The sequence below is a fragment of the Pteropus medius genome, unplaced genomic scaffold, assembly GCF_902729225.1.
Source record: "Pteropus medius unplaced genomic scaffold, Ma_sr-lr_union100, whole genome shotgun sequence".
NCBI lineage: Eukaryota > Metazoa > Chordata > Mammalia > Chiroptera > Pteropodidae > Pteropus > Pteropus medius.
Window position 1 is genome coordinate 2,186,603 of NW_024349800.1, and position 19,270 is coordinate 2,205,872.

At 44.2% G+C, this 19,270-nt stretch overlaps 1 protein-coding gene across 5 annotated transcripts in view; it reads right to left on the bottom strand.

Moving 5' to 3' along the window:
* Positions 1–19,270, bottom strand: part of SRGAP3 (SLIT-ROBO Rho GTPase activating protein 3) — a 239,674-nt gene that overhangs the window by 32,979 nt on the left and 187,425 nt on the right. For 4 of the 5 annotated variants that reach the window (XM_039886636.1, XM_039886638.1, XM_039886639.1 and 1 more), the window contains 6 exons: positions 18,484–18,586; positions 13,245–13,305; positions 11,353–11,430; positions 3,964–4,098; positions 681–786; positions 248–475 (listed from right to left, as the gene is read on the bottom strand). In XM_039886636.1, coding sequence (XP_039742570.1) covers positions 248–475; positions 681–786; positions 3,964–4,098; positions 11,353–11,430; positions 13,245–13,305; positions 18,484–18,586 — 711 coding nt within the window. Of the gene's footprint in view, positions 1–247; positions 476–680; positions 787–3,963; positions 4,099–11,352; positions 11,431–13,244; positions 13,306–18,483; positions 18,587–19,270 lie in introns of those variants that run through there. The other variant, XR_005658157.1, reaches the window with a different exon arrangement.

The following is a 19,270-nucleotide window of genomic DNA, read 5'->3' on the forward strand; positions in this document are numbered from 1 at the left end:
AACCAGTAAATTCCCATTTAGCTTAAGCCAATTTGATTTATATTTCTGTCCCTTATAAATCAAGAGAGTCTTGACAGATGCACCTATCTCACATCAAGCTGCTACAAAGCTCAAATGGGAAAATGTGTATGGCAGTATTGACTACAAAGCAGTAAGAAAACCGCAGGGTTTCTTACTGTTCCTGTTCAACGCAATAACAACGACAACCATGACGATAATAACAGTATTAAGAGGAATGGAATCTTACCAATATTCTTCCCCTCCAGCCATGCATTTTTCATACACAGGTCCCTCTAGCTCCCGGGGACTGGGGAAGATGGCTTCATGATGGATGATGATGGTTTTGATGACTTCGTTGACGTGTGCCTGGCAGGACACAGGGTCCTGCCCATCAGGGATGTGCATGAGGGTGGGCCCAAAGCAGATGGCCAGGTTGTAGGGATCCATCATGTTCTCGTCACTATACTGCGAGAGGCTACAAGAGAGAAGGCACCCACAAGTCACCTGGGAAAGGCAAAGCCTCCCCCTTTGGTTTCTTTCTTTTGAGGGCTCCTCTCCAATCCAGGAGGGTTCCACGTTCTGTTTTAAGAATAGCTGCACCTGCAAAAGCCTCAGGACACCCCTTCCCAAAGGAGACCAGGGCCAAGTCAAAGAGGGGCCCCCTTGGCCGGGTAACTCACTGGTTGAGGAAAGCGAAGAGATATCTCATGACCACGATGACCACGCGGGGAAGGGTGATGAGAATTTGTTGGATCTGGTGCACCCTCTCAGCTGGGCTCTCCAGTTCTGTAACATAAAGGGGCTTTCAGGTTGTCTGTCATCCTCAGAGAGTCAAGCAGCCAACATTTGCAAGTCCTACCTCCTAGGTCAGCCCACATGGCTCAGGGGAGCCAGTTCTACTCTCAGTTCTGAGGATACTGTGTGAGCCTGGCCTGGACAATTACAGCATCGTATTTCCCTGGCCACAGGTGCAGGCCCAGGGAGGGCTACATGGCCCAATCAGACCCAAATGGAGTTGAGCCTCAGGAGTTTGGGCTGGAGGAACGTAGAGAGAGGTGACCTCTTGAAACCAAGTAAAGCAGTGGTCCCCAACCTTTTTGGCACCAGAGGCCGATGCTCTTATGAGAATCTAATGCCTGATGATCTGAGGTGGAGCTGAGGTGGTGATGCTAGTGCTGGGGAGCAGCTCCAAATACAGATGAAGCTCTACTCGCTCACCCGCAGCTCACCTCCTACTGTGTGGCCTGGTTCCTAACAGGCCACGGACCAAGCGTTGGGGACCCGTGAGGTAAAGAGAAGTCTAGAGCAGCCAGGGGCTCCCAAGGAAGAAGATCCTGCCTGAAAGTGACAACAATACAGAGATGGAGGAGACAGATTCCTGTTGATGCCATATGAGGTCTGCATCCAGTTGGACCTAAACTTTTCAGGAATGTAAGCCAATACATTCTTTCTCATGATGTGATTCAAGGTGTGATTCAAATGTAAGCCCTTTTATGGATTAAACCAATGTAGTTTGAATTTCTGTCACCTACAACCTATGAGTCCTAAACAGGGCCTGTGTTTCATTAAACCTTCAGGCACATAGTAGGTGCTCAGGAAATTAGTGCTGAATAAATAACCACCTCTCAAGCTACACGTTGGCCAAAGAGACTGACTGGCAGATTATTGGGATTTCGTTTTCAGATGAGTCCTACAGATACAGACACTGGTATTTTTATCAGTCAGGCCAGGGATGGGAGCAGAAAATTGGGCTTGATAAGGAGAGAAAAGTGCTTCATGAGCTGTGCCTTGTGAAGAGGGAAAGCTGGCGCTAATAAGAGTGAGCTGCTGAAGCTGTGATGTTTATCTGCAGGGCTTATGCTGATGCAGAAATCCGTGTCAGTTTCTTTTTCAGAAAACATGTTTTTTTCTCACATAGCCCCTCTCTCCATCCTCCACATTCTGTCAACATGTTCCTTCTAAAACACCACTCTTCCTATTTTTCCTCTGTACCCAAGATCCTTCGTGATGGGGCTTCAATCAACCTTGCTTGCCCTATGTCCTAGCCACTGCCCTTTCTCAAGGTATCTGAAGATGATTTAGAGCCATGCTTCTCAATTGAAGCAGTAGTGCACCTCTGGTGGCATTCTTTGGGGTTGAAAAGGTGACTGGAGGGTGCTATTGGCATTTGGGATCCATGGACCAAGGTGCTAAGTGTCCTCAGTGTAGGGTCTTTCTCGCAGTGCTGGGAACACACAATAAGGCATTGCTCTACCCTAAATTCCAATAGTGCCCCACTGGGAAGCTCTGTGCCAGGCTGCCTTATCTGCCATCTCCCTCTTACAAAGGACTTGGCTGCCCCTTTGCACACACTGGTGACCCCTCTTCTCTGCCCAGCACACTCCAGCCTACCTTCAAGGTCTGGTTCCGGGAAGCCTCCACACAAAGTTAAGGCTCTTGCACCTTAACTGACTCCGTCATCCCTCATTACAGACCCTCCATGTCCTTAACTTTAGTCGTTGTGCCCTAGTACCACCTCCACTATTATTTATTACTTTTTTTCTTAAAAACATTTATTTAAACAGGAGACTTGATCTCACTCTGTAAATGAAAAACCGGGATCTCTTGCCATAATTTGGAGGCAACATAAAAATAGATATAATGAAAACAAAACAATGTTACTAAATTATAGGTAGACATCATTCTATACAAAAGTTTCTGAGACTGAGGCTCCATCTCTCTGTTTAGAAGGGAGACTGTCCCATGAGGGTTTCTCCTTGATATGATCACAGGGTTCGGGAGGGAACTGAGAAGGCACATTCTTTCTCATGGTGTGATTCAAGGTGTGAGTCTAGGTATTCAATATCATGAGCTTGTGATAGAGGTCAATGACCTTGTCCACTCAGGGCCTTGCTCAGGAACTGGACTGTTGGGGCCTCTGGAAACATTGGCTGAGCAAGGTGACATGGGGCTCACTCAGACAGTGTTGCGCCTTTGTGGCCTGGAATTTCTGAGAGGTGATCTGGAGCTTGAAGTGGGTCTGGAAAGACGAGAGGAAGTAGTGTGAAGGATAGAAGGGCACAAGAAGGGTCTTTCACGCAGGGCAGAGAAGAGGGCTGGAGCCTCCGTAGGCTCTTGCCACCTCCAGGGGCACTGTCCTAGCTGCAAATCTCTCTCAGAGAACTGCGAGAATCATCCCTAGTGAAACTGGGTGTGGGGCAATGTTCTGTAAAACGAACTAAAGAGTTTATTCCAAAATACTAAAATTCTCATTTTCTAATATCAAAAGTTTATTTAAAAAAAAAATTCTCAAAAGGCTGCCTTGGAGTTTGGCATCTTACAATCAAGGCACCTTTATTTTAGCCCCCTGGATTAGGCTCTTGCCTTCATCCACAGAAACACCAGTCAAGGAAGACTCTGAAGGCTAGCAATGTCAGAGGAAGCCCCCAGTCAACCTATTTTCACCATTTCTGTTGTTGGTCATGCTACTGACCTGACTCCCAAGCCCTCCATGGCTCCACATTACCCAAGAGGAAAAGCTCCAGAATCCTTGCAAGGCATTCATGGTCCTCCCTCTCTGCTCCATTTAACCCTTGCTGCCTCTTGCACTGTGTACTGTGCAAGGGCGCTGGAACACCCTTCTGCTGGGTCCATTGGTCTGTGTGTCCAAAACTCTTCCCAAGATCACTGTGTCCACTCCTCCTAGAAGACTCTGTTCGCTTTGCTCTCCCTCAGCTATGATCTGTGAAACCAAGTGTCCCTCTGTCTCTTCTGTTCTGGGCTCCTTTTATGCCCAGGGCTGTTAGTTCTTCCGTTATAAACCATCTTGTTATTTCCACAACTAGTTTTAAGTTCTGTGAGGACAAGGGCCATACTGCTTCTTTCAGTGTCCCTCCTATGTAGCTAGTACAGTGATAAATCCATAGTGCAACTTCAATAAATTATGTGTCAAGGAATTAATCATTCTACCTGGGAAATACTTACTAATAGTAGATATCAAATCTTGAAACCTTTCCTTAGGAAAGAGTGGGTTTTCCAGTCCTCGGAAATACAGTTTTAAAACACCAGCGACTGAATTGATATCTCGTTCATTTTGATCATCCACAAGGGGGTCTTCACCTGTGAGGAAACAGGGGATGTTGATTTGGCTTGTTAAGGAGGCAGGGAACATGTAGATGGCTAAAGAGATGACCTGGCCCAGCCTGAACTGGAGGAGAAGCAGATGGGACAGCCTGCCAAACACAGCAAGTTTAGAGTTCTCCCTACAATTGATTTTGAAAATGTTCAAATCTACAGAAATATTATAAAAATAAAATAATGAACCTTCATCACCCGTCACTTACACTCCTCAACTTATACTCATCTTGCTATATCTGCTTTTTCTCCACAGAGATTTATTATTGCTCAATTATTTGAGAGTATTTTGCAGACATCACGTCACTGTTAAATACTTCAACATATTCTAAGCATAAGGATATTCTTCTACATAACTACATAACATTACTACATCTAAGAAAATTAACAATAGTTCCAAAACACCATCTTGTATACAGCCCACATTCAAACATTTCCAGCTGTCTCATGTCTTTAACTGATTTTTTTCAAAAGCTAAGATCTAATCAACATTAACACAATTCACTTGGTTACGTCTCTTTTGTCTTTTGAATGTAAAATAGACCTTGATATATTTTAAAGGTTTTCTTAACCTTCATTTATTTTGTATACTTAATTTTCCTTACAGTGAAAATCTTGTGAATAACATTAATAATGAATATAGTTATGTATCCACTTCATAATATACACTAAATAGTTTCAGAATTTTAATATCATTATTACCACTAACAATAAAGTTACTATATGAAATTTAAGATTTCTTTACAGGGCTTTCATTTTGTTTTTTTGGTTCTCAGACTGTTTCCCACTAAAGATGTATGGTCGGAAGACAGAGAATAGATTAGCGGTTGCTGAGAGCTGGGGAATGGGGTAGAAGAGATATAGGGAGTGACTACAAATGGGTACAAGGTTCTTTTTGGGGATGACGAAAAATTTCTGAAATTAGATTATGGCGATGATTACATGACTCTATAAATATGCTAAAAACCACTGAATTGTACACTTTAAGAATGGGTGAACCTTATGGTATGTAACTCAAAAAGCCTGTGAAAAATATATGACCAGAGCACATGTTCAGACGTTATCCTCTGTGTGGTTAGCAATCTGATACACAGCTTATTTGTTTATATTTATATTCAATTTTAGGGACTGATTTTTTTAAAGAGATCTTTTAAAAAAAAAATGAAGTTTTGAAAATATAAAGCATTTACATGGTCCAAAAGTCAAAACCAGATAAAAAATTGCATGGAGAGAGGCCATTTATTTATCCTTCTCCCCTCTGCATCTTACCGTTTTAACAATTTTCATTAGTTTCTGGTTTGTCCTGCTGTGTTTCTTTCTGCAAAAATATGCTCATTTATATATACATAAAATGTAAGTAGCATACTACCCTACTACATAAACTTGTTTCTTCTCTTAACAACAAATCTGAGAAATCTCTCCACATCAGTTCATAGAGATCTTCCTCATTTTTTAAAATGGCTACAAAGTACTCTTATTTCATGGATAAACCATAATTTCATCAGCCAATCTCCCATGGATTGACATTTGTTTTCATCCTAATATTTTGCTGTTATAACTATTATCATAACCAATAACCTCGTACATGTGGTTTTGTATTTGTGGCGGCATGTCTCCGTGGTAAGTTCCTAGAAGTGGGTCTGCTGGGTCAAAGAGTAAGTACATACGTAATTTCATCAGACATAGCCAAATTCTCCTGCACTGGGGCTACACCATTTTATATTCCTACCGGCAATCCAGGAGAATGCTTCTTTCCTACAGCCCTGCCCATGGAATGCTATCAACCTTTTGAATTTTTGCCAGTTGAACAGGGAAGAATGATCCCTCAGGAGAGCAGCACTTTACAATTTAATCAGGAGCTGCTGAGTAGTTCACCGCAGGGGGAGTGTCTATGGGAGAGGTGAGAGGAAGCAGGGAACAATCTGCACCTCCTTGAAGGTGCTGAGAGAAGTCTGCACACTGGGCTGCTCCACCTTCCAACACAGCCCAGAGCACTTTAAGACTGTCGAGCAATGAAGAGCTGAACTGGAAATTCATACTCACTCTTTACTCTGCCGCCATAGGAAGAGAAAGTATGCCACTGCCAGGGCCTCTTCTGGCCCCAACATATTATAGTGAAAATCAGAGAAAGGCCCCCCTTCCTTCTTGAACTAGGGCTTGTGGAATACAGAGCAAGAGCCAGAGTCACCTCTCATCTGCCCTCTTGGCTGAGCAACCTTGTGCAGAGTATGACCCAAATGACTATATGTGGCAACTTAGACACTAGTGTTCCATAGGTCAACATTTCAGATGTCCTCATGGGAAAAGAGAGAATGCTTCTCCCACAAGACTTTCTCATGAGACAGGAAGAGAGAAATCACTGAAAAATCATTGCCTAGGCTGATATAGCACATTTGCACACGTGATCTCTCATTAATCCTCACAACAGCATTGCATGGCACCAAGGGAGGCAAGGTTTAAACACCACCATTCTCTCCTGTGAGAGAGCCAAAGCCCCAACAGAAACAACTTGCACATATTCACATAGTCAATCAGACACCAGCAGCTCCAAGACCTCATGATGCTTGGGAGATATTCCTTCTACCTTTTCAATTCTGTCTGCCTATCTGCATGCATCCTATCTCCCTCCCTCTCTCCTATTCTCCCTCTCTCCCTCCCTCCCTCACTCCCTTTCTTCTTCCTTCCTTCCTTCCTTCCTTCCTTCCTTCATTTCCCTCCCTCCATCCCTTCCTTTTCCTTTACAGTAGAATCCCAACTTTTTTTTTCTTTTCCAAGAAAACAATTCCTGTGGACACTCAACATTACAGAACAAGGCTATCTTAGCTGAATTGGGGAGAGAGGTCCAAGCCCTACCTCCTCAGCCTCCCTCTCTATCCTAGTGGCAGCCCTTGAGGCACCTCTGAAGGACCATGAGAGTTTGAAAACTGCACTATATTAATCTGTTTCCCTATTATTACTGTGCATTACTCTTGTGGTCTCATGATGCAAAAGTTCATGGATTTTTTTTTTCCTTCATGTTAGCTCCCCTTGTTAAGCATGATTAACATTCTGACTTTATACCTTTCAGCCTTGCTCTTCTCCCCTGAAGGAACTCAGTCCAGAAAAGGGGGTGTCCAAACATTTTTTTCCTCCTAGCCTAGGCCTTTGGCTTTCTATAAGACTAGTCAACTTTGGCTCCAGAAATCAATGGAATTCCAGAGCTCAAAATAAGCAGGATGGTTTATGTGAATGGCAGCTTTTCTAGGAAGAGTATTGGAGCTAAAATTCCAGGCAAATTGGAGAGAAAGCTGTGTTCACACTTTGCCAGCCAGTGTCCTGGGGGAGCTAGAATTGTTACCAAACAGCCCTGCCTGCAGCTTACTCTCAGCCAGGTCACCTGCGCATTGCCGAAGACTTTAAGGCAGGGCTGTGTCCAGGGAAGTGTGTGAACACACAATGTGCACTTAAGGCTCCAGAGGAACGTACTGCTGGATTGGGGCATGGCAGGAAATATGTACGTGGTCTCTCTCACAAGGGCAGTGCTCTGTGGCCACAGATGCACGCAAGCCCCTCTGAGGCTCCTTAACATGACAGCCCCTCCCCGTGCCTCCTGGTCCCATCCTTCCTTCCAGTGCAGGAAATAGTCTCAGAAGGGCCAGGGTGAATGTAGAATGTGTCAGACTCTAAAAACCATGACTTCAGCCCCAAATCCTATTTGATCTGTGTAGAGAGAAAGGGCCAGAGGGTCCCTTTCCAGCCTCCACACAGGAGAGAATATTGGCGGCTCCCTCATCTTGACTTACAAAAAGGATGTGACCTGAGAGATAACAGCGAGCCACAGCTCTCTCCGAGGCACGGTCACTAAGTCCTACCTTTTTCTGATGTTTTCTCTTTAATTTTGCCAGATTACAGGAATATCTCAAAACTTGAGCAGTGAGTTTAAGATTTACTGACAGCAAAAAATAAGGATAATAATAATAATCTCAACTAAAATCCTAGTTGACTCATGTCAGAAGAAAAAGAAAGTGGGTTTGGGAATAATAAGCCACGAATGGCTTTCCAACATGTTATTATTTTTCAGAAGATTAAGGAAAAAAGATAGGTGTTTCTTTCAACAGCCTTATATAAGAAACGTAACCAAGAACTTCCACTTCGGAGAGAGAAAGAAGGGGGCCAAAGAAGAAAAAGACCCAACTGTCTTTGAATAAGCAATAAAGCTCAGGCACCCTTCAGGAATTAGGGCAGCGGTCCCCAACCTTTTTGGCATCAGGGACTGGTGCTCCTACGAGAATCTAATGCCTAATGATCTGCGGTAGAGCTGAGGCGGTGATGCTAGTGCTGGGGGAGCAGCTACAAATACAGATGAAGCTTCGCTTGCTCACCTCCTGCTGTGCAGCCCAGTTCCTAATAGGCCATGGACCGTACCAGTCTGCAGCCTGGGGATTAGAGATTTGAATTTTAAAAAATAAAAAGAAGAAAGGAAAACACATAATGTACTGATTTAGAATAAAAGTTCTATCACAAGTTAGAGCATGTGGGCATGAGAAGTGGGTGAGAAGAGAAACACCGAGCCATGCACAGGCTCAGGCCACCTGGCTGGCAGTAGGGAATGTGGAGAAGCACAGTGGGTTTTCAGGAGGGCAGGGAGGAGCTGCACCTGAGCCAAACCCAAGGCAGTTGGTTGGTGAATATCAACAAACAGAAAAGAATAAGTGAGAAATCTGGACACTAGGCCAGCCCAAAGAAGCCAGAAACAAATTTTTCTAAAAGAGACATACCAGGAACTATTCTTCTAGAATAAGCCATGCTTCATTTTAGGCTCAAGTGCAACAGAAGGCGGGCAAGAGAACGAGATTCACTCAGGAATGATGGAGAGATGGAAAGGAGCCAACTGCATACGTGACGCAAAGAAAAAGCAGAAAATATTTTTTGCAGTGGAGATTTGGATCAGGTGATCTCTGCCCAGTGAGGCTCTGCCTGAGGTGGTCCAAGGCTTGCTAGGAGCAAAGAATTCTTTTAAGTTTCACATCACCCCTATAAGATACCCAAACAAGTGACAGAAGAAGCTTACCATAGAAAATCACGTTTAAGAAGGAAAGAAATCAGTGCTTCTGGGTTGGGGCTAGGGCCTGGCTGTCTAGTACAACAAGGTTACTTACAGGACATGGGGAAGCAAGAACATGCCTGGGTGGGGCACTTGCCAGGCTAGAGGCACCATGCAGTGAGTTTACCTGTGAGAGTCAAGTAATTCTGTATAATGGGATGAGCCCAGGAGGACAGAACCAGCAAAGGTTCAAGACCATGAGTCTGTTAATTTTGAATGAATGCATGGCAGCAGGTGTGCTAAGGAGTTGAGAGAAATGAAGAAACAAAACTTTGGATTAGGCTGTTCAGTTTTGCCAAGAGAAGCTCAAAGAATAATGAATGAGACTTTCATCAGGAATGCTGATGGGAGACACCTTTTGCTTTATGGCCTTTGCACATGCTGTTCCCTTGGTGTAGAATGCCTTTTCTCTGTTTCTCTGGCTCTTACTTAGGCATTTCCTCCTCCAGGAAGTTTTCCAGGCTTTGCTATTCCTCCCTACTCCACCCACGCTGGGCTAGAGGTTCCCATGCTACCCAGTGCTAACTCTATCATTGCAGTCTGCATTCGCCCACTAGAAGTGACTGTCTTTTGTTCCTATTGTATTTTCAGGCCCTAGTCCTTTACCTAGTGCAGTGTAGGGCTCAATGCATGCTTGTTGAATGGATGAATAAATGAATGAAGAAATGTAGGAGTGGGAGTTCAGAGCAGGGGAGTTCTGGAACTCTCTGGTTCTAAGTGCCCAAGGTCCTGGAGTGAATCCAAAACAGAAGCTCTCTGAACCCTAGGAGGCCAGTGAATGCCCCATCCAGCCAAATCCTACTTATAATCCTGGTTCCAAGGCAGAGTGCCTAGGGCTGCAGAGGTCTCTGCTGGGGGCTGTGGTAGTGACTTCTGGGAGCTGAGGGAGTTCATTCTCCATCATGGAGCTAGACCTCGGGATGGAACTGGGAAGTTAGGAAGGGGATGAGTGTGCTCAGGAGGCAGCTCCTCCAGGAGTAGGGAGAATTCTAGGGCTGGAACCCCAGAGAGAAGGCTGCTCAGAGCACAATCCACAGGGACAAACCATATATACCTCCCAAGACTCTTAGGAGGATTACATAGAACAATGGGTGAGAAAGTGCTTTGTAAATTGTGACTTGATATATTGCAGAGAAATGTGTTTAGGTTTGGGATCCTCAGACCAAACTTAATATTGCAACCACTCATTGGAAAAGGTAGTAAATGAGAGTTAAGAAAGGTAGAACGTAGAGATGTTATCCTTCCAAAATGCTGGTAAACTTGAGGAGGAGATATCATTAAGGACGCCTCTGTACTAAGTCTTCTTTCTTCCCCTGGATTGAGAATGTGAACTTACTAATGCTGGGCTTGTTTCAACAACCAGGGAGCATGATTTTTGAAGGTATTTCCTTGAATGGAAATGCAGAAACTTTCAGTTCCACTGTAATAGTGAGATAAGCACTGAGTATAAAAAAGCAGAGGTATATTAAAAATTGAACTCTTTCTGACCCAGGGAGTCCTTACTTTGCATGAACATTTTATCACTGGCCATCTGTCCCCATCAACGATTCTGTGTGAAAGGAGGCTATATCAAGTAAGTCACATGTGCTCCTATTCTAGTGGTCACTTAATTTCTAATAAGCATCTATATAATTAGTTCATTGAAGTGAGAACTAGGTAAACTCACTGGGGGTGGTGGGAGGATATGGTCTCTTACTCCCAGTGTGAAACTTTGCCAAAAACACTGCATAGAAAATTAAGAATTGGAGGATATTCTAAAAGATCATATTATCTATGATCTTCCAACTTTTCTAAAACGTAGCAGCCTTTATAGACTCACGTGATCATTCCAAAGTGCTTTACAAGGCCCTCTTTCCCAGCAATCACTCACTGTACAGCCCACCAGAAAAAAATCACCATATGTGCCGGTAAATGTTTACCAGCTAGCTCTTTGGAGGGGAGAAAGAAAGAGAAACGCTGTTGGTGTTTGCCAATTTCTGTGGTGTAAATACTCTCACAATAGCTGATTTCAAGTAACCAAAGTGAAGTCACTGAAAGCAAAGTTGGAAAGAGATGTCAATACAAGCCTGCCCTGCACATCACTGGCTTTAACACACGTACTAATGCCCGCCTGGGCTTACCCTGGCCACAAGCTTGAGATGGTCACTCTGACCTACCTCTTTCAAAGGAATTTTTGATGTCATTGACTTCGACCTGAGATCCTGGCACTCTGAAGATCCCTTGCTGCTGGAGTCCTAAAAAAAAAAAGAAAGAAAAAAAGAAAAAAGACAGAAAGAAAGAAAGAAAATAAAGAAAGAAAAACAAAACAAACCAAAAGAGAAAATGCCATGAGGCCTTGAACTCATCTGACCACTGGGAACATCGATGACTCACCCCATGGCTTGTCTTCTTCTCCCACCATCCTTTATGAGAGGGTCATTCCCAATGAAAGTCTCCTGGCAGAAGCCCGAAAATAGCCTTTGCAATGAACTATGGCTGGCCAAAACACCTAGACATATCCTGCTTCATACGACTGTGTCTGGGCTTGAAGGAAAACACTACAAGAAGTTTATATCAAGACAGGACCAGTGGATAACTTCTAATTTAACCAATAAGTCAGCTCAGACAAGTAACTAGTGCACTTTGCTACAGAGTTTGCCAGTTTACCAGCTGCTCTGGAACCAAGGAGCTTGGCCTGAGCTTACAAATACCATTTGAGGGCAATGGCCACAGAGATTTTAAACAAGAAAGATCAATATCATTGCCTCAACCCTTCCTTCCCCTAACACAGACATTTTCTTCCTTCATGAAAGTTAGAGTTTAAAATACATGCTAGCCTGAGATCGAAGAGTTTAGGGGAGATTAAATTATTAAAGAAAAATAATCTCATCTTCTTAGGTTTTTCTACAAGGCCAGAACAAAGAAGAGACCCTAATACCTGGCACAACAGTAACGATTTAACAGCAACCTGTAAGATTGAAGGAATCAAAGAAAGAGCTACCCTCATCTTAAATGAGAATTAATGCGGGAGACTCTGATCCTTTCCCTGGGATTAGTTTTTCTATATAAAACAACTCTCCACATTATAATTTAGAAAGTTTATCTTTAAAAGGCAGGCTTTCATCAAAGTTTGGTTTGTACGTAGTATGTGCTCAATAAACAATTGTTCATTTTGTTGTTGTTGTTAACTAATATTGACTTTCTACCACCTATATCATTTACTCCACCTTCTTGGCTCATTCCCGTACGGTCATAGTGGCCTTCCTTCCCCTATTATCACTTTACAATTGCCATTCTCTCCACATGGAAGGCATGGCTGGCTTCTTCTACTCACTCGCGTCTTAAAGATCCCTCAAGTCTTAACTACCCCGTTGGAGAAATCTCTCTTTACCACCTTAGCCAAAGCAGCACTGCCCTTCTCCAGCTGTTCTCCCTTGTAACTAATTTCTTGGCATTATGACTACCTAAAATTATTTAGTTCTGTGCTTGTTTATTTCCTTTCTCTTGTAATTGGTAATGTAAACTACCTAGGGTGGGTATCTTACCCATCTTGTTCAAGCCTGTGTTCCCATTGTCAAAAACAGAGCCTGTTATGCACTCTGAAAAAATATTTCTGGAGGAATGAATAAATGAATAGATGGAAGCACAAGTTAGGTGCTGGGGATACCATGGCTAGCAAATCCCAGACACTCTATTTCCTTTATGGAGCTTACTACCATCTAGCAGTATTAACTGACTGACTGTCCAACTGCATTCAGTGCTCAATGCATAGAGCTCTGGGGATGGGTGGGAGTGAGGAAGGAACTAGAATGGTACTCCTGTCTGTGCTCTCCCTGCTCCTCGGTTTTCTTGGTTCCTGGGTCTTCTCACCATCCCTTTCCATCCCCCGACACATAAGGCTCAAAAGATAGCACTCAGAATAGCAGCTGTTCCACGGAGCATTTTCCCTCTCGAAAGCACAACAGTGACAGGAAGTCTTCCAAGATGAATTAGAATCTCATTTCCTATGAGAACAGCCTAGCACCTGTTTTGGAGAGTGCTGAAAACACTGCCCCGCAATTGAGCTTACCATATAAATTGATGTATCGGATGCAGCTTTCAACTACAAGCGGTATAGCTTGTCCCGAATCCTTAAGAAAAAAAAATTATGAGTTGTACTGGGCTTGGCAATCACCACGGAAAACAGACATTGCAAACACAAGTTATAAACTCAAGCCAGAATATTAGTATCATCAGATTAGTAGGAAAACAAGCAAGGAACTGCTAATCCTAACGTCTTCACAGACAGTTAAAATAGAAAGTCTTCAGTTATGTGCAGAATAAAAGGCATAGCTATGATAATTCTAAAGAAATGCTCTGTCTTCTTACTCAGCTGGGGAGGAATCAGGGCTCAGGAGGCTTGATAGGCACATGCCTTCCCTGGAAGGACAGAGAACCCACTGCATGGAGGGGGCTGGAGTCTGCTCTTGGAGAACCCTCTGCCTCCCACTCCACTTTGCCCCCAACTCAACCCTATTTTCTCAGGGATCAGGGATAAAGAAAAGCAGGACAAGGCCTGCTCCTCAGACTGCAGTACCTGACTCCAGAATTAAGAACACACTATGGGAGAAGCAAGGCGTCCTGTTGAACTATGAGAAGGGAAGGCCAGTTCTACTCATGATATTGCAACCTAAACATCCAGATAGATATTTTGTTTAACAGTAAACATGTTATAAGGACATGTTCTAGAAACAGCTAATGTCAGCCCTTGACCACTGAGTGGCCAACCTTAGTCAAAAGGCTGAATAAGATGCAGTTCTAAACACAGGCATCTGAGGTGCGAATGTATTTTCAACTGCATCTTCCTAGACTGGCCCATAGCCACAGAGGGCTGGGCAAGGGGTAATTTTTCTTTTGAATTCCATGACTGGTTGGCCTCTATGCTATTTCAGGTCACTAAGGACCACAGAATCTTTTTTAAACTTTCTTTAAAGGGGGACAAATAAAATCACTAGCCTCCTTAGAAGGTGAGGAAACAATAAGACATATGCAATATGCTACTGTAAAGGGACAGAGAAAAGCCATGAATTTGGATGCTTTGGTGGCTCCTCCACACCCCACCTGTGAATTCCTTCCTTGGTTAACTGTGGTCAGGGAGAGAGGAATAACACAGACCCACTGGCAATAAGTAAGGTGGGCCCTGTTCTAGAAGTCAGTACTAAAGGCAGGTCCCATCCAGTTGAACAGGGCTAACGGACCTTTCTAGTAAATACCTGGTTCCTGGTTCGAGCATTTCTTCTTCCTCTGATAACAAAAAATAAACAGGCAGCAGAGCAGGAGAAAAAGAAAAGATTATGCAGGAGTAAGATCAGTGAGAGTAAGCAGATCTTTCAGAGTCCGTGAACGCCGAAATGCAATGGCAGCCAGCAAAGGTCCTGGGGAGACTGCCAGCCAGCCTGCCGTGGGGAGGACCCCCCTGCAGCTCAGGGGCCCGTGGGAGCTCTGAACCCTGCCCCCAGCCAGCCTTCCAGTGTGGCTGCCTTGGATACCGGGTGACATAGGGGCCTTTTTCAGTCCTTGTCAAAGTGCAGGAATGATGTGCACTGAACCCTTTCCTCATCCCACATCTGACTTCTCCTCAACACAGGGCTCTTTATTCATCAATGGGCAAGAACTCACCTAAGGCCCCTGAAGGTTAGCCTAGCTGCCCACAAAAAAAGGAGGGACACACACCTTTATGTGTCTACTGTAACACTATCCCTGGAATTAAGCTCGGGAAACCTCCTTCTTGGTAAAAAGCTAATTTTGACAAGATCGTGTTTGTCATGTGCTCTCTGGATAGGACCCAACAAGATTCCACCTGATTCCAAATTCCAAACAGCTTCCCATGTTTTGCTACCAAACACCCATGGTAGCTTTTCCTGGGTATCCACATGACTTTGCTCTCCTTCCTACCCACTGACCATCACATGAGCACTGAGAACATCTCGGGAAACCTTCGAAAGCTAAGGAAGACCCAGAGGAGGGGGTAGTCAGTAGAGAGTCAGAGTGTCTTCATGATCTTGCTTTTGCTTTCACTAAAGCCACCAAAGCCACCCATTTTCAGGGGAGCACCATCTGTTCTTTTCTTCCTATATGTGCAGCAGGTCGAGCTCTGTGGTGGGTGCTAAGTCTCATCCAGGCTCCTGAGGAAGCTGAACGGAGAAACTGGAGGATGTGCACCTTCAAGCTAGTGTCATCTGTCCAGTTACTGGCATCTCAACAACTGGAATTATTGTATGTTGGCTAAGCCTACCTGAATCCTAGAACTGAGCAAACAGCCGGGTCAGATGGGGCTCTATGAGCAATCTCCTAACAGCTAATGGGAATAATAACAGCTAAATTTCCATAGTGCTTACTACGTGCCAGGCAGTGTTCTGGAAACATGACATCTATCAGCCTATTTGCGCTAATAGCATTGTACACTCATGAGGTACGTAATTACCATTCTCATTTTATAGAAACGAGATGAGGACTCTGCCTCTGCCCCAGGGGCAGACCCCATGGGCTTCATAATTTATAATAAATATTGTGTTTCCTTCTATTTGAGAGGAGAAAAAAATATCAAGGATTTTGAAAAGGGTCAATTTAGGTAGGGTTCCAGAAATGTATAACATAACTCCAACAACATTTATCCATCATTCTTAATTTGGGGATGCTTCCTTGTCCCTCTAAATTATCATAATCATAGAGTCCCAGTGATGTTATTTTAGTGGAAAACCTTTCACAGGTTTGGCCTTTCAAAGCTAGGGATTCTTAGTCCACGCAGAATATCCTTTCAGAGAACATGTGAATCATAAGAGAAAATTAAATTCTGTTCATAAAGGTTGAAGGATTGACTATATTAGACGGCCTTCTCACACTCTGAAAGTTAACAGTCCTTGAGAATGAGACCATGCTACGTGCCAGTTTGTCTGCACACTGCCTAGCTCATCGCAGGTGCACAGAAGAGTTTGCTAATCTGCACCGATAGAATGTGGTGTAAGTACAGTGTGACTATTCAAAATTGCAATCATTTAACAAATATAACTTTTTCTTTTGCAGTCAAATAGTCCCCTGACGAGGCTTTGCATTTATTACCACAATGAGTCACTGCTCAGTGCTCTGAAGTATCCCTCTTTGGGGGCTCTTTTCAAAGCCAGTCCACCAGCCCCATTCTAGTATATGCCTCTTGCCACTGTGTACCTCCAGTGGCATTGCAAAGCTGAGCTCTGAATGGCTGTTCTCAATCCCAAGACCAGGGTGTCCATTCAACTATAAAGTTTGGCACCACTGACAAAGGCCATGCTACGAGCTCTAAGGAAGACTGACAAACCAAAGCAACAGCTACATATTTAGAATAAGAATGTGGCTGCCCAAGGTGACTACCTCTAAGGCACAAACTCTCATGCGGTGGAAGAAATTTTGATGTGTTTGACAGGAGGAATAAAGTAGGATTACTTGATAGTCACACATGTCATGTAGGAGTTCTCTATGAAAAGACTATTTCATTAAACAGAAGACTTAATTTTCAAATCCCATCAGGTAAGAGTCAGCTCCTTCCAAGTGTCCTCACTGCTCACCCATTTCCAAAGAGCTGAGCAAATGAGAGAAGGTATCCCTGTCTCTGAGCCTTCATTCATTCTGTTCCTCCTTTCAGGGACTTCTCTGTCCCACTCCTCTCCGCTTTATTCCTACCCTTCTTTCAAAGCCCTGCCAAAAGCCTCCTGTGCCTGAGTGCTCATAGCTCTTCTTGCTCTGAGCTCTCACAGAACTTGTTTCCATGGGGATAACTCACTCTGAATTGCCTTATATTTTCAACTTTCTGTGTTAAAATCCTTCCAACTGGGACATTATAAGCTCCTTGAGGGCAGGGAGAATAGCTTAGGTGCCTTCCAGTTCTCACTCAGTTATGGAGAGTGGCTTTTCCAAGGTCAGGGGTGAATGAGAAAAAAGTCTTGGCAGAGGAACGAGGCTAAAGAAAGAAGGACCCTTTTGACACGGCCCCATCCGCCCATGACCCATTGGATGGCAAAGTGCTCACTCCGAATCACCTTTTCCAAACAGTACCTCTTGCCCGATGCAGAGCAGCACCCCCTCCTGTCGGGACTCTCCAGGTCTCACTCCTTTGAGGTATCCTAAGACAGCCCTTGCTGGTCCCTGCCTCTGGGCAGTCCCATCTTGTGTCCTACTGTTTCACTTTCCCTTTTCCCTTTTCCCCACTGTTCCTTCCCACAGGCCAATATAGTCTTGAGACCCAGGCTCTCCTGCCTACCTGCTCCCTCTGCCTCAAGCTCTGTGTGCACCCTGAGGATGGGGGATACAGGCAGGGATAGCCTCCGCTATTCTAAAATCATCAGCAAAGCCCAAAGCCTTTACTTTTCTCCTGACTGACATCAGCCTTTTTTTTTTTTTTTTTTTTTCAGAAAGTGTCTTCACTGGATGGTAGTGGGCTCTGAAATAACTGCCAGGGAACTTCTCTCCTGCCCCCTCTCACGTTAACAGTGCCTCTCCCCTTCTTCAGTCTCTCTCCCACCTGCTGTCCTTTTCACCTCAGTCATCATCTTAATTTCCCTGGCTTGATCCTATACCCTTTGCATCCAAGGAGCAAGAAAGGAAAAACTCACCTAGCTGAAATGTTTTCGTTTTTAGTTTACGGTGTAAAGGGTTAACCTGGAATTCTAAAGGGACCATCTTGCTCTTCTCCCTTCTCCCAAACTGCCTAACAAAAAGCAAAACTGGGTGGGGAGGTTTTCTCTCATACAAATTTTATGTATTTCCTTTGCAGGTATATTATTAACTTAAAAAAAAAAAAGTCACTTATTTAAAAACATATTGTTGCCCTCAGGGATTTTCTTTACACTGCTTCCAGCCACTCTCCTTTTGGGTATGAAGCGAGGTAGGGGGTTTTTCTAACTGATCCTCTGGCTAGTTAGGACCATGGTTCCTGAAGCAACAAAGCGTGGGCCACAGCACTGACATTTTAACCCCACTGGCTGGGACCACAGTGCTGGCATTTCAGCCCCATGTGGACTTCACTGGGTTTCTTCATGATCTTATCCCCGAGAATCATGGGAAGGCACTTAGCAGCAGCTGGTCAGAGGCAAAGGAAGCTCTGATTAGCCCTCACTGAAGCTAAGTGCAGGCTGCAGGGAGGAACTAGCTCACCACAGGGCCTGTCCTAGGGCTCGAGGGCTCAGATCAAAAGTTCCCGTAAGTTAGGGCAGGGTTGTTGGCGGAGGGGAAAAGGTGGAGAAAGGCTGCCATTACATTGGGTGCATTCGCGGACTCTGTGGCTCCCCAGCAAGTACCTTAATGAACGCTTCCATACAGCCGTTAAATAGTTTATGGCTACACACTGAGAGAGGCCTAGGTCTCCTCATTTTCTGTGGTTTAGGGGGAAGACAGGGGGGCCTAGGGGAAAACGGAATAAAAGAAATCAAGAAAGAAACCAATGTAAACAGACAACTGGGAAAGATGCTCTTAAAAACCATGACTGGAGAAGAACACAAAATGCAAATGGAAGCCCCTGAACCCCCAGCACATTGGTGTCCAATGCTCCATCTGAAGGCCTTTGGATGTTTAGGGAATCTTAATTTACCCACAATGTCAGGCAGAAGCAAGACTCGTATAACACGAATGCATTCTAAATCACAGGGGGAAATAGTACGTGTCCAGGAAACCACTGAAACTCCAATCAGAGGCTGTCATCCTGCAAAGCTGACCAGATGGAGGGGGAATCGGGGAGAGAAATGTAATCGGTAGCCTGAGAAAGCAAGAGACTTCCAAAGATGATTGGAAGGGTTAATTTTCATTATTTTCACTTAAATTCATCACCAAGTCTCAACTCTCAACATACCAGGGCACTGATCTCCCTAACGCCTCTTGGCATTTCAAATGCACTTGACTAATCTTTATTTCATGGATTTAAGAACCAGGCAATTATTATTCTCATTTTAGAGATAAAGAAACTGATGCCAAGAGGGAGGCTACAGCTTCTTTGCGGTCCTGGGGTGACCCAGGATGATTATATCCTGTTCTTTAGTCGAGTACACTTCGATTAAAGCGCTTTCAAATCCATTACCACGCTTAACGTCA